Below are 15,364 nucleotides of genomic sequence, written 5' to 3'. Positions count from 1 at the left end.
ATTGTCACCTCACACCAGGGGAGTTCATTAGAATCTGAGAAATGACCTGTCCTTTATTTGGAGATCATGGACACCTATGCACATTCGTGCGTGTGCATATGATGTTGTGCATGCCAAAGGCACCCTCGGAACCCATAAAGACCCACCCAAAATCATGAGGATGGTCTACTCTGTATCGTGCTGGAATTACCATACCAGTCCCACTGTGTTGAAGAGGACTCCTGCAAAGGTCGGAAGCTCATTCAAGATCCGCAGATACTGGAGCTTTGCCTGGGTTGTTGAAACCTGAGGAAATACATCAGTGTAACAAGGCAAAGACTCAAGAGACTGAAAAAACTAAGGAGGATCCCGAAGGAGGAGTCAAGGAAGGTCCTCTCCAGAAGCTTGGGGAGTGCTTGGTGCAGTTTTGCGGGGTTTAGAATTTGCCATTGTGCCTCAAATGATTTGTGACATGGAGACATCCCCAGGTGATGTGGAGATGGCAGCTGTGCTCCCTTAACAACTGAAGGCAAGTAGCTGCTGTTGTTGGAAACAGATATTTTATTTTGCAGTGGGACAGGGCAAACGTCTAAAAGTTTATTGGCCCAGAGAAGGAGAACGTCCATTCAGACATGCAGGTACTTCTGTAAACCCTTAGAGGATGACGTGTCCTTCTGGGATCTACAGCTCCCGTGAGCAGTGGCCTCCCTCACAGGAACTCCAGCAATGGCAGGGGCTGGATGGGCAGACAGGCCCCTCTCCTGGAGCATTGCCACACATCTGACTCTTGATGCTCGGAAGCACAAAATGGGAAAATAATCCTAAAGCCACGTTAACTAAACTGGTGACTTTTTGGCCAAGTTTCAGCTTGGTTCTTAGTTTATCTGAACTGACTGTGCTCCACCACGGTTTACTGCTGTGAAATCCAGATTACCCTGGCAAATGGATTCATGACAAAGAGCAGGCTAGCGGGCTGTCACCCCCGGGGATTTACAGCACACTGTAATGGACTTAAACATCAATTGCATACAATAACACGAATCCCTGGCTAGCCATGCACACTAATAGCAAGTGAAAACATAAAAGCTCCTGCTGGCACATACCAGCTGCAGCACTCCCCACCCAGAACCCATGGTGGGGCTGCGCTGGCTTCTGCTTACCTTGGTGCCACTGGGCGGCTGGTTCTGATGGGCCTTCAGCTGCTGAGAGAGAGATTTCCGAAGGCTCTTCTCTTTGATGAGCTGCAGAAGTGAAGGAGGCAGAAACGGCTCCAGCCCCCACTCCTTCCTGCAAGCAGAAATGACTTCAGAGAGAGGAGAGCGAGCGGCAGGTGCTCAGAAGGGAGAGAAGGTGACAGAGAATGGACGGGAAGGAGAACAATACACATGGCCAGAACCTGAGGCCAGGTGTGTGTGGGGAGCAGCTCTGAGAACCAGTGGGCCTCCTCTAAGCCCTCCTGCTACCTTAGCAGAGTGAATCAGGAAGAGGTCAGATGCAGATCCTACCGCTGGGGAGTTCTGGTGTAGGGGATGGGGGTGGGAAGCAAGGCAGGGTTTCACTGCAAGATACAAATCTGGGGCCAAATTCAGCCCTGGTGTCAGTGGGTGTAACTACTCTGAAGTCAACAGAGTCTCACCCATTGACATCAGGTCTGAATTTGGACCCCGGTTTCTAACGCTACTGCTGGTTTATAAAGACCCAGCCACATTTATAACCAAGTAAGTGTTGATCTCCCACTTCACTACATGGTTTCTGCTTCCAAACCAGTAAGTACCTCAAGTCCACTCCAGAGAGGCAAACAAATCCAGAGCTTGTCCTTATCCCAAGTGACTGGAGAGACAGGAGGAGTTCTCTCCCATTCCACTATTATTGCAATCGTGTATTCTTTCTAACCTGTTAGGTGCTTTACAGACAAGGTCTCTGCCCCACATGACTCCCAATCTCCCGGTGTGATGCTAGCACAGAGTTTGGTAGCTCATACGCTTCACTTCAGGCTGCATCAAGTGGGCTAGAGTTTTGGGCTCAGGAGGAATGGATTCTTACTGCTGAGATGAGAAACCTCAGTCTGCCAAGGACTGGCTGCCTAGTGTATGTCCAGGATGATGGCTGGATTATTCCTCCCCTGCTTACATGGGATGACACACATTCTGCCTTGCAATCTACCGCACAGGAGGAGGGGGATCGTTCTGCAGGTTGACTATTGACCCCAGACTGCGGCGAAGATGATTCCGAACTGCCGAGTTCCCAGCTTGCGCTCTCCTCCCCTCCCGCGCAATCTGCAGGCATTGCCTGATGTGCCACAGCTCCTTTCTTCTGGCCATATTTGGCTGGATCTCAAGGAGCCAGCTGGCAGGGTGCAAAGGATGGGAGTGAAGAGGCAGACAGGAGCAGGAAACAGTTACTGGGACACTGAAGCACCCTCTTGCCAACAGAGGGAGCCAAAGCCATTGCTAAGCATCTACAAGGCACAACAAGCAGTGAAGAAGGCTGAACCTTGGCCGTTTTGGTCTGCCAGGGCTAAGGGAATGGTCTCTTTGGCCTCCCTTCAAGGAGTGCTGCACCCGCTGCATTTGGGGGTTGAATCAACCCTGACTTCAAAGCAACATTCAGAACCACGTAGTTTCAGCTAGCAAGGAAGGATTCTCTAACGTTTAGAGCTGGGAAGCAGGACTCAGGAGATCTTGGGTCTACTTCTGACTCACTGTATGGCCTTGGCCAGGTCCCTTAACTCCTGCATGTCTCAGTTTCTCCATATGTGAAAAGGAGATAATACCTACCTACCTCATAGGCTGGGCGGGGCAGGACTGTGAAGGTTAATTCATTATTGATTGAAACATAATCTGGAAGCCTCAAATGACCCGGGACAGGGAAATGCAAAGCATCGCTACAAAATTGTATGCTGGAATTATACAGCCCCAACAGGTTTGCCTGCTTTGGATGCCAAGCTGTAAATCAGGAAATGGCCCCAGGTTCACAGCAAACTTCTCCACCAGCCTGTGCTGGGTCTGGTGTTTGTAAGGAAAGCCTGCTGGTTTCAGGCATCTCTTTGCAAATGTTGTGTGTGTCCTATCAACAGCGTTGTGCTGGGCCTGCTGCCAAACCCACTTCCCATCAGCTGATTCTGACCTGCGTTCCAGCTGCACCCTACGTCTCCTCATCCTGAAACAGTCACCTGCAGAGTCCCAGCGACAAGGCAGGAGCCCTGGCCAGGTAACGATACGTGGCTGGGCAATGGGGGCAGGGCTGAGAAGGGGGAATTGGGAGAGCAGGACTCACTCCACAGTTTTGAGGGACACCTTCTGGGCTGGCCGGGTGGCGGAGACGGTGATGTAGATATGGAGGGCAGCCAAACCCAGCAGCGTCTCTGGCTTGGGGTCCATCCCAAAGCGCTCCCTGATCACATCGTTGCGGCTCTGGGGTAAGAGAGGAGACCGCTCAGAATTAAACTGGAGCTGGCCCCTCGGCCGCTTCATGAACACAGCACCTGAGCATCCCAGTGTTGCTGCCAGACAGTTCTGCCTTGGGAAGGCAGTGCTCCGAGCTGCCAGGCACAGGCCGGCTGCTCTGCAGACAGCAACGGACTGGTTGGCTTCTCCTTCTACCATCTGCCACCTCAGCTGATCTGACAGCCTTCATGGTATCAGACATCTCCATCAAACACAGGGGAGGAACACAACGTTACAGCCATCCCAGAACAGATTTACTTCTGGCAGGGCACTGCTAGCAGGAAGCTCACAGTGCCAGTGTTCTGAGTGGCACTGGCAGGGCACTGCCAACAGGAAGCTCACAGAGCCAGTGTTCTTAGTGGCACTGGCAGGGCACCCCTGGCAGGAAGCTCACAGTGCCAGTGTTCTGAGTGGCACTGGCAGGGCACTGCCGACAGGAAGCTCACACTGCCGGAGCTCTGAGTGGCACTGGCAGGGCAATGCAAAGCACGTTGGGTAATGCTGGGACTGAAGTGACCCGAGAACAGCAATGAGGCTGTATTTCTATCGGCCACTGGCCTGACCTTCTGTCTGTCCTTCCCCCTACCTGGATGTACAGGTACTCAAACGCTGCTGGGTCTCGATGCAGCAGCTCCACCGGGTCTTTGGGGAAGAAGCTCACACGAAAGAGGCATCGCATCCCCTGATAATGTGTCCTCTGCACCACCTGTCCCAGGGGGCGAACAAGAGCAGGTGAGGCAGGAAGCAGGAGTTGCTGTTCTAAGGCAGCAGAGTGGGGAGCAGCCCATTATCCAGCCCTGCACCCCGTGCATTTCACAGCCCCCTTCCCCTGCCATTCCCTGTCCTCTCCTGCCCACTTTACCTACCCTGGAAATTGAGATCAGCCCAGACCGGTACACTGGGGCACAATGCACCAAACTCTAGAGGAATTCAGAGCTGGATTGGAACGTCACAGCTCAGCCCATCTCTGCCAGGGAGGTCAGGCAGCCTTACTGAGAGGAGCTGACAGGATTCAGGGCCATTCCTGCAAGAGGCCGTGGGGCTCCGGCAGAGTTATGGAGGCATTACAAGCCCAGGTTTGCAGGCACTTATAGACCAAGGTCATATCAACCCCATAGATCAGATCAGATTCGACTAGACAGGTGCAGATGCACATATTAACACTCAGACCTCCCGCTACCTGACTGCACCCACAGACCAGGTAGTTAGAGGTCTACAATCGAGGATTTGTGCCTGCAAAATTGGAGCCCAAATGGAAAGCCTTTTGGGAATGTGGCCTGCCATCTCTTAATCTTCTCCCGGATGGGGGTGTCCCAGAAGGATGCTGAGGATTCCCGGTTACACTAAGCCAGTGTTTATACAGCAGCCCGGAGACGTACATTATTATTACTCTCATTAAAGCCGTCCTGGAAGCCTGCCCTTTGCCAAGGAGAAATGGGTTGGGCTCTCCTTGCAAGCCATCAGAACTGCCCCTCAGTTGGCCAGAGGGGACACTGCAGAACGTGAGGCACACGCTCCCTATCACGGGGCTAAGGACACTGCTTCCTTCCACACCTTTCCCAACCTCATCCAGTCCAGGTATCAAGCCTGAGTCTTCCATGGATCTAGGCAGACCCACAGGCCCCTCAGTCAGCCCCTTTCCCCTGTCTTACTGGTTCCAGTGCCTGCTGAAGTGCCAGTGGGAGCCTGATAGTGAAGGAGCTGCCAGTGGAAACCCTTCCTTGCCCCACGTGGCACTAAAAGTGTCTCCATTGCATCAGCTAACCAGAAAGTACAACTGCGAGTCTGAATGCCCTTCACCCCAGGGCCAGTGAGCCCCCGGGACCCCAGGCTGGATGGACCTGTAGACTGGATTCCCCTCTTGCCCCAGCAGAAGCTCATCCCTCTAGGGCAGGATTAAAGCATATTATTCATTTAGGTCTAACACTGTAAGGAACCATGCCTGGCAGCTATAACCAGCAGTCCTGGATTCATCTCCTGGCCACGCGTGAGGGCAGCTGCCTAGCTCTCCTATGCTCTGCCGGGGATGTTAGTTAACACTGGCCTCCCAACTTTCCCAGTCTTGGGGGCAAAAGAGTCTCCACGTTGCCATGGGAGAGTGTATGACAGATGTTCCTCTCCCTGGGCAGCCCATCGGGACCTCCCCGGAGCACTGACTCCCACATGCAGAACTGAGCCTGTGGGACCCTTTCCAGCAGTGACTGATGGCACCAAACTGATTCCATCTTACACCTTCAGCCTAGTCCTGAGCTCCTTCCTCCTAGGTGGAAACCTCCCCACCCCCACCCTCATGGAGCCAGACCTCCTGCTACAAGTACAATGCTCGGCCTGGTGGCAGGTGTGCAGCCATGCAGCTCAGAAGCTTACGTGGGCCAGGGGCTGCTTGTCCTGGAGGAGGAGGAACTTGTGGCTCTGCTCTGGGCTGGAATACTCCAGGACCAGGGCAAAATGTTCGATGTATCTCAGGGACAGGCGGTCCTGTAGCGTCACCATCACGTCCTGGCAATGTAACCCAGAGAGAGACACAGGCAGGGTTATATGGGCCCAGCAGGTAACGTCTGTATGCATGTTTGCAGGAGGTGCAAAAGCTGCTGTTTCGGGTATAACAGGGCACTGTTGTTCTGCAGCCCAACTCCCATGTTCCTTTCCATAGGCTACACCATGGATAGGCAACCTATGGCACATGTGCCGAAGGCGGCACGCAAGCTGATTTTCAGTGGCACTCACACTGCTGGGTCCTGGCCACCAGTCCGGGGGGGCTCTGCATTTTAATTTAATTTTAAATGAAGCTTCTTAAACATTTTAAAAACCTTATTTACTTTACATACAACAATAGTTTAGTTATATATTATAGATTTATAGAAAGAGACCTGCTAAAAACGTTAACATCTATGACTGGCACGCGAAACCTTAAATTAGAGTGAATAAATGAAGACTCGGCACAGCACTTCTGAAAGGTTGCCGACCCCTGGGCTGCACCCTGGGAGAGTGTTATCTGATAGCGTCTAGCTAAACAGACCATGGCCTGTGCAACAGCAATGTATTACTCTGCACCTAGCTCAAAGGGAGACTAAGGGGACCTCCCTTACAGCAACAGTAAAGGAGCGATCCCTCATTGCATTAGGGGACATCTCTTTAGAAAAGAGACCTCGGGCCATTCAACTACCTGTGGGAGGACAGAAGGCAGAGTATTAGCTGGGCAGATGTAAATCTCTGACTGGTCAGTACGGTTACAACAGAGGGGATGTGTCTTTCCCATCAGGCTGCGCTGGGAATTAGGAGAACAGCCTGTTATTGTTAATAGGCTTTACAGGCTTAATAATAATCCACATACCATGCTGCAAATGAACCCCCTCCCCAGGCCAGCTGTGTACAAGGAATGTCAGACCCGGCTCTGAAGAGCCATAGCCAGTGCCAGAGTGGGGATCATGAGGGTAGCACAACAGGGTGTGTAGCACAGTGCATGCCGACAGCCTGATTCAACAGCAAATCTCCTGTTGACTGGAACAGGTTCGGCACTGGGTCCCAAAACAAAGGCGGAGGCTGGTGAAATGGGGGAGGGAGAGAAGACGGGGTCACAGAAGAGCAGAATATTGTACCATGGAAAATACAGCACTCAGGGAGGGAAACATGCTATTTATTATCTGGGGCCAGTGCACAGACAGTCACGTGCTTTGTGCAAGGCCGCAGGAGACTGGGAAACAGAACAAGCAAATGTGATAAGGGAAACACAGAAGCCAAGGAAGGGCCCGTGGGGTCAGAGGAGGGCTCGCACCTTGACGGTTGTTCGGCCATCAAATGTGAATGACTTGATCTGCCCATTCTCCAGGAAAACCTTCAATACATTGGGGATGAGGAGGAGAGCTTCCTTCTTCAACATCTCCTGTCAAACAGGGCCAGGGGAAAGGCAGACCCCCAACGAGTGTGGAACAGGGAGGGAATGCAGCAAAGAAAGGGGGGGGGTTGAAAGGAAGAGCATGGGAACAGGAGATGGGGGAAAGAGAGGGAGTGAGTGGGGAGGCCCATGAAATGAGAGAGAGAGAGAGAGAGAGAGAGAGAGAGAATGTCAGTGATATACTAGTTAGTGGAGCCTCTGCTCCCTCAGAATTATGCACTAAGAAAAGGCAAATTTCCCATGAAAATACAGCATCTGCGTCGAGCTCTTTGAAAGCATAAGGGCTGAGAATTTCAGAGCTATCTGGTGGATTCACATACATGAATCTCCCTTGATCCATCTCAGCCCCCAGCCCATCTCAAGCCTTATAGGAACCCATCTGTTGAACTGCACATCTCATGCGGGCAGCACAGCTAAGAATGATTTTATTTAGCAAGCAATGTTTGAATCAGATAATTACTTAATTGATTTGGCTTAAAAATAGAATTTGCTAGAAGCGCTTTAAGATTTATTTTTACTAGTGTGGCTTAACAAAATCTTTCTGCAATTAAGAGATGTCACTGGGATAAACATTATCGCAGGATTACAGTCTCTCATGGCTATGCAGAAATACCCAGGCAAAACGGCCCCATTCACAGGCACAGTCTCAAAGCCCTTTGCACTGGGGTTTAAGCCACATAACTCTTCATTAAAGTCAACTGCCAAACCCTACACAGTGTTCTGAAAAACACCCTCCTGGTCGAAGCAAGAGACGCTGATCTCACGGAAACCTTCTCAGCCAAGGATTTCAGTTTCTCTGACACCAAATGCCTGATCTGGGTTACATCGTTTTGATGAGCATTCCGTCACGAAAATATCATAACAGATCTTCTGCCGTCTGACTGGCTCAGAGGACAGACTTTCTGGGTGCTTCAGCCTATCAGAGCTAGACTTCTCTGTGCAAGCACAGCACACTTTTAAAGTGTACTGTCTTGACAGGAATAAATGGGCCTGGGACCAACTTAAGTTTTTAGGATGAGCTGTAAAGGGAAAGAAAATTGGGCGTGTGCCCTTTTTGGTTCCTTGGTTTGCAAGGTTAAAAAAAGTTGCACACTCTTTACATTAATAATAATAATAAGAGATATACCAATCTCCTTGAACTTGAAGGGACCTTGAAATGTCATCAAGTCCAGCCCCCTGCCTTCACTAGCAGGACCAATTTTTGCCCCAGATCCCTAAGTGGCCTCCTCAAGGATTGAACTCATAACCCTGGGTTTAGCAGGCCAATGCTCAAACCACTGAGCTATCCCTCCCCCCTAGAAATCAGATCTTTTCTATCCACCTTTTTCCCCCCCGGGAGATTCTATGGATGACTAGAAAATTGGCAGATACTCAAGAAATGAAACCTGACTATGGGGATATGGATTGTTTAAATGTTGTTGGTTTTTGTTAACACATGTTTAACTCAAATGCCTGATGAACACCTAGAAAGAAAGATCTGGTAAATCTCAAACACCTGCTGTTCTGCCACATAAGGGCAGAGACCTCCAAAGACAAGGTCAGGCTTAACACTAATGATATTTCTAATATATAAACAAGCAGGAAAAAAACAAAACACGCTCTTACCTACCACTAAACAAATATTAACCCATTACAGACATTAGGCCATGTCTGTATAATGTTGTCACCAATCATTACTACAACTAAAGGAAGAGAAGCTCAGCTTGCCCTGCCTGGTGGGCGTCCTCATGAATGTTGGTGTCTGTGCTCTCTCTCTTTGGGCTGACTGGTCCTTAGGGTGCTGAACAGGCTGCTGGTGTATCTAAATAATACTCTATGTACTCAGTGCTTCTCTTGGAGTGGTAGTCAGGTGTTCTGCGATCCTGTCAGAGGGCAGCACGCTGTAATCTGCACTGCACACACATGAATACAACCTGACATTCACCAAATGGGAGATTTACTACCTACTTCCCGGCGTGCTGCATCTGCAAGTGAAACCAGTCAATCTATGCATGTGTGCAGGGGAGGCGAATCCGTGGAGTGAGCTACAGCCTTGCACTCACAGCCCTGAGCCACCTCCCAGCCTGCTTTGCTCTGCCACAGGGCAGTTCCAAGGCCACACACTGGCATGGACCAGCGCTACCCTGAGAGATAGAGACCCTGCCCCTTCACTTGTGGCCTGATCAACCACGGGTACACGTGAGATGTACATACCGGTCTACCCATCCAGTTTACAGAGCTACAAAGCAGCTGCATCTCCTTCACAAAAAGCTTATCTAGGACACAGGTGGACCTTACAACTAGATCAGACTCCTGCAGAGTGCTGTGGATCACATGCCAGCCCTATTACCTGTACTCTGCATCTCCTTCACAAAAAGCTTATCTAGGACACAGGTGGACCTCACAACTAGATCAGACTCCTGCAGAGTGCTGTGGATCACATGCCAGCCCTATTACCTGTACTCACGAATCCCTCTGTCACGACACACATCTCAATCCTCTGTCCACTATAAGTAAAGTTAGACGGACCACAGTCCACCACTTACAAGCTGATTAGCAGAGGTCTCTCGGGCATCACCCAAGAACCCTCTGGCAGGAATGGCCCACAGGAATTGCTGCACCAGCCCAGGAAGAGCCATCTTTCAGAGGAGCAGACTGACAGCAGGAATACTCACATCACTGCAATGGTGGACAAAGGAGGAGCAGCACTTACTGGATCTGTCTCACCAACCGTGACCTGTTCTGAAAATCGGACCTTCACTGGATTGGACCTCAGTTTCGCCTTCTTGGCTGCACTGATGAAAGCAGATTTTGGGGACTGCAAAGAGAACATAGGGTGTTAAACATCTGTCCTTGAAGCTGAAGCTTGGGGAGGGGGGAGAGAGAGACTTTCCTTGGAGGCAGTGCAAGAGAGAGGAAGAAGAGAAGCATTGATAACATTAGGTAACAGAACACATGCAACACATGCAGAAATTCTTCATGTTTTCACATGCCCTGCTGGAGAGACAGGCCCCCTAGGGAGTGCCACCACTCCAGTCCCATGGAAGAGTAGCCATGGTGCTGGGACAGGGATGGGCACAATCCACAGGGAGGGAAACAGCCATAAACTTCATCCTTAGTTTCCTGAGCATGTAGGGGAGTGAGGACAAGGACCTACAAATGGCTGCCTAAATCAAAGCCCAGCTACTGTTCCTGGGGCTGCTCCATCCGACACAAACCTCACCTCTGTGTGACATGTCTGTGGCACTGGTGGTAGCAAGGTGAGGCACACAGCACAGTGAATGGGAGCACCTGGTACATGTTAGCAGTCATGGATCCATGCCTGCAGTGCACTCCCACTACCAGCTGGAGGCACTAACAACATGATGGGTGTCTATGTCCCATCCACCTCCCCAAGCTGGGGTCACCATCACAACCCAATGAGTTTCCACCTGCCTGATGATGATCAAGAACCCTCAGGAACCTGTGTGGAGAGGGGAGGGGAGGTACAAAGGCACACTGGCAAAAGCAATGTATGAGTCTGCAAGCACCGGGTGGCAGCAGAGGAGACGGATTGAGGAAGAGAGTTGGAGCTTTTGGATCAGAGGATCAGGGAAGTTCTGCTGAAGTCAGTGAGACTGCGCTGACTGACACCAGCTGCGGCTGTGGCTTTCCACCTCTAATTCAATGGTTCCTAAATACAGTCCAGGCTGCTAGTGAGTGAATTGCATTGCCCGGTGATGGCCATGTGAAATGGTCTGGTGGTCTCGTTCCAGTGCCTGGTGGTCAGCTGGCCTCCTCACAAGCATCACTGTGACACTAAAACCTCACAGGCTCAGCACACAGGCCACAGACCAGAGCTCGACAACACTGTTTGCCAAAACCTTTTTTCTTAAAAAGTGCAGATTTTGGTTGACTGAAACATTTCGCAAAATTGTGGTGATTTTGCCAAATTGTTTCATTCAGAAAAAAAAAAAGCCCTACAAAACTCAGAAAAAATTGGAATGTCTCGAATTTTTTATTCTAACCACTTTTCATTTAGAAACTTACTTCAATTGTAAAAAAACCCAAAATGTTTAAAAATAGCTCAAAAATGAAATCAAATGCATAGTTTAGACACAAACGAATTTTTTTCAACTTTTCAGTTTGCTGAAAATTTAAAAAAAAATTTCATTTTGGGTTGACCCCAAATAATTTTTTTTCCTGATTTTTTGGAACACCCAGTGAAGCAAAAAAATAAAATAAAAAAATCAGTTATTGGCACAGCTCTCAGGCTGGACTGAACCCTGGAGTGCTACCAATCTGTGCTGCCTTTACTGGTGGTCTCTCCTGGTCTGGAGTCACACTGTCAGGGGTAGGGGACAGAAGTTTGCATTGCAACGGCCTGCGCAGGTTGGATCGATTTAAATCAAGGTGAAAGCCTCAATTTAAATAATCAATTTAAATCAATTTTTCCATTTGCACTTCAGTTATTTCTAAAGAAATGTGCATTCTCATTGGTTGACAGAATCATTAAAACATGTTGATTTAAAACTAGAGACTTTAAACTAGATTTGGTACATCTTTTTGCTATCTACGAGGATACACTATAATGAGGATACACTATAACTATACACATTTAATTAAGCAATTATCTAGCTTAATATTTCCAGATTCTTATTATACACTTTTAGCCTGGAAGAATATGGTATATTGCTTATTTACTCTATTTTTTCTCATGATTCAAGCTGTATTAGAATGGTAACTAGAATTTAATTAAGCACAAAAAACAGTATATAAAATTTATTTTTATTAAACAAACCAAGCCCTTAATACGCTACTGTTGTGCCATATTTATAAAGCTTGATCTCAAAAGTTAGATGTTTCCCCTGATTCTTTCTTTATATAGAAAAACAGCCTTCAACTCAAAGTTTTTTTATTTAAATGTATTAAGAGATTATAATAAATGTAGGCTTTTAATATAGTTTGTGTTAAATTCAGATTTCATTTTAAACAGGTTTATTTTTAAAAAGAAAAAGTGATTATAATGTAAATGACAAAATTAAAAAATCTGATTTAAATTAAAAAATCTATTTTTAAATTTAAAAAAAAAATCATTGATTTTTATCCACCGTGGGCCTGTGCTGCCCTGGGTCTTTAGAGAGGACTTGGGTCTCTGGAGCTCTCAGCCTGGCACATGTCACCAGCACACAGCACTTCTCTCAAGGTGTGCTGCAGGGTGCGAGCCGTTCTTGTGGGTGTCTGAGGTTTCGGTCTGAAGGCGGCTGGCCCAGGGCTAACATGCTGCCTCGCCCAGCTGCTTTCCAGAGGAAGGAGAAAAGCTGTGTCAGAGGCCGGCGTTCGCTCCATTCTTTAGGGAGCAGCATCGGGCAGCGGCACCCTCCTTCCAAGAGAGCAAGAAAGCAGGAGAGAATGGAAGGGGCTCTCACACGTCTCTCTCTCACCGAGATCAAAAGGTTCGGGAAAGCAGAAATGACATCCCGCCTTCATTGCTGGTGGCATGACAGTTCAATCTGTTCCACAGCCACGGGCTCTTTGCGCTCCACTGCAACTTCACCACTCGGTGCCAGCACCTGTCACTGCTGGGCAGAGTCTCCAGCAGCATGGCATGCAAATGAGGCGAGAGGAATCGGGGAGCTCAGTGGCTCTGTTTCTCCAAGGGATTCCCACCAGGTGTCACCATGCCAAGTCCACCGGGGTCCTGGGCCTGACCACAAACATGCCAGATGTGCATTTATGGCTGAACCCCAGGAAGGCACCCAGCACCACTGCACCACTTTCCCCACAGACTTCCACTGAAGGAGGCTCTCCTCCTTCCACCCCAGTCAGGCTTCCTATGCTATCCCCTTACAATGACTCCTGCTGGGGGAGGCTGGTCCTGCAGTAGCTATGCGCTCCCCGGTGCTCAGCGTTCCTAAATGCCATTCACGGCAGCTGTAGCCTGGCGGTAGGATGGGTCCATCCTTTCTAACCGCAGTGAGTTTTGGCTTCAGATATGGTGCTGGAATATGTAAGTCCCTCCTCTGCTCTTGCAAGCTACTCAGGGCAGACAGTCAGAGCAGCCACTTGGAGAATGCTTTAAAAAGAGCGGCCCTTTCCCCTGCTCTACCCAGGCATCACTAAGGCACAGGAGAGGTCCAGACGAGACACAGGAAAATACAGCATGGTCACCCTGGCAAAGGAACTACCAGGCTGGGATTTGCTGTTAGATCTCACCAGAGGCTAAAGAGTCAAATATCTTCCCTCTGGCATCACTGGTGGCTCTGTAATACACACCAGGAACCCTGGGGAGTGCAGTCGTCCCAGGGACTTTTTTATTTTTATTATTCCTTCTCATGGAGAGAGCATTTCATGGCCTTACTAGCCACAGGAGATGGGAGAGCTCGAGAGATCCTCTCCCTCAGATGGGATGCTGGAGCCTGGAGAATATTCCTGGATTATTTTATCCAATTGTAATAAATTCCAGTGAGTACAGAAGAGGTAATATCAATGCTGAAAGCCAGGAATGGTGAGGGTGAGCAGGGGTGGATAAGCTTCCCCAGAGGGTTGTGAAATGCCCCTCAATCCTGACCTGCAGAGTCCAGCCCTGCTGTGCCAGTCCTGGGCCCCTACAGCCCAGCCAATACCCCTCAATCCTGACCTGCAGCACCTGCCACCGCTGTGCCAGTCCTGGGCCCCTACAGCCCAGCCAATTCATTCTGGCTGGCAGTGCCCCTTGGTATCCTCTCCTGGGTCTCTATCGTGCACATCCTGCTGCTCTGATCAGACTGGACAATGAACTTCTGGGATTTGGACAAAGGTTGGTTGAGAACAAGGCTGAGCGTGTTCATCTGGGGCCATCACAGAACATAGGATCAAGTCTCCAAAGGGGAAACTCTAGTGCTCTTACCCTATGCGCTCACTGGCTCCCCGCAAAACCGCGCTTCTCTCTCGGAAGCACCAGTGTGACCTAGACGGAGCAGCCGTATGTTCTCTAGGTCACATCCTAGTTCAATGGCCATCTGCATAGGCCTGGATTTCAGACCTCCCCTGCCCTGCAGCAAACTGTGTCTGCCCTGTCAGAGCTGGAGCCCTGTGTTACAAGAGCATGGGGCTCCCGGAGCTCACCTGGTGAGTCTGCAGCACAGTGAGGATGATGAAGTCCTTGGAACTCCTACAAGAGAGAGGACAGGAGGGAAGGTTAATGGACAGGTTTGCTCTCAGCCCCATGACACAGGACACGTATGGAAACGATGGGATGAAAACACCACTTGGAAGAGCCTGGTTGAGAGTTCAGACAGCAAACTCTCTCCCCAGCCAGCAACTCAGATTGTCTCGGTCTCCTACAGCAGCTTTATGTGCCAGGTAATAAGTGCGCTGGCAGCGCCTCATACAGCTGCTGCAAACATCTCTGCCAGCTGGAGATGTTTGGATCTCTGTAGTTTCTTACTCTGCTATAGAGATATTATTGAATAGACTGCTAACTAGAGAATCACAGCTATTCCAGAGCCCAGCATGACTTGCTCTGAAACACGCACAGTCCAGGTGGATAACTAACTGAGGTGTAGCTCCTGGGCTTGGGCAGGGCTCAAAGGAGTGAGGACTGCTGGGGATTCCCCTGCTGAAATAAAGATCCTTCTCTTAGCACCTGGGTCTTTCCCAGCTGTGACACCAGAGCTGAGAGGATAGGCAAGCTGGTGGGGAAATGGGATAGGATGAAGGGGCCAAGTTCCCCTCCCTCATACCAGCCGGAATCACATCTCTCCTAAAGCTCTCTGCCTTTCATATTCCAGTCATGGTCTTCTCCAGAGAGCAAGCAGGGACCCATTCCAGGTTTCAGGCCACTGCTGAGAGGGGTCCCTGGATGAGCTTCGTGCACAGCAGGGACTGAGTCTCACTTGTGTTCTGACCTATATAAAACTCCCGCGGCTCCATAGCCCTCAGAGTCGAATGGGTGCCAGAAAGGGTAACTTAGGTGGACGAGCGTGTGGTGTGGGTGAAGGTTAATCAAACAAACTTCCTGTCAGTGCCAGCCTTCAGTGGGGTAGGCTTCCCCACAGTACTGCCCTGCTCATGCTAACTCAGTCTCTGGCAGGGTGCGCTTCCT

At 49.8% G+C, this 15,364-nt stretch overlaps 1 protein-coding gene across 4 annotated transcripts in view; it reads right to left on the bottom strand.

Moving 5' to 3' along the window:
* Window positions 1-15,364, bottom strand: part of FRMPD3 (FERM and PDZ domain containing 3) — a 140,437-nt gene that overhangs the window by 37,818 nt on the left and 87,255 nt on the right. For 2 of the 4 annotated variants that reach the window (XM_039487344.1, XM_039487345.1), the window contains exons 5-12: window positions 14,386-14,431; window positions 10,013-10,117; window positions 7,201-7,308; window positions 5,793-5,924; window positions 4,012-4,131; window positions 3,256-3,392; window positions 1,140-1,266; window positions 196-285 (exon numbers count right to left, since the gene is read on the bottom strand). In XM_039487344.1, the coding sequence (XP_039343278.1) occupies window positions 196-285; window positions 1,140-1,266; window positions 3,256-3,392; window positions 4,012-4,131; window positions 5,793-5,924; window positions 7,201-7,308; window positions 10,013-10,117; window positions 14,386-14,431 (865 nt within the window). The remainder of the gene's footprint in view (window positions 1-195; window positions 286-1,139; window positions 1,267-3,255; window positions 3,393-4,011; window positions 4,132-5,792; window positions 5,925-7,200; window positions 7,309-10,012; window positions 10,118-14,385; window positions 14,432-15,364) is intronic. The other 2 variants (XM_039487343.1, XM_039487342.1) reach the window with 2 other exon arrangements.

This window comes from Mauremys reevesii, linkage group 9 (assembly GCF_016161935.1).
Source record: "Mauremys reevesii isolate NIE-2019 linkage group 9, ASM1616193v1, whole genome shotgun sequence".
Taxonomy (NCBI): domain Eukaryota; kingdom Metazoa; phylum Chordata; order Testudines; family Geoemydidae; genus Mauremys; species Mauremys reevesii.
This window is presented reverse-complemented; position numbering and strand designations above follow the sequence as displayed.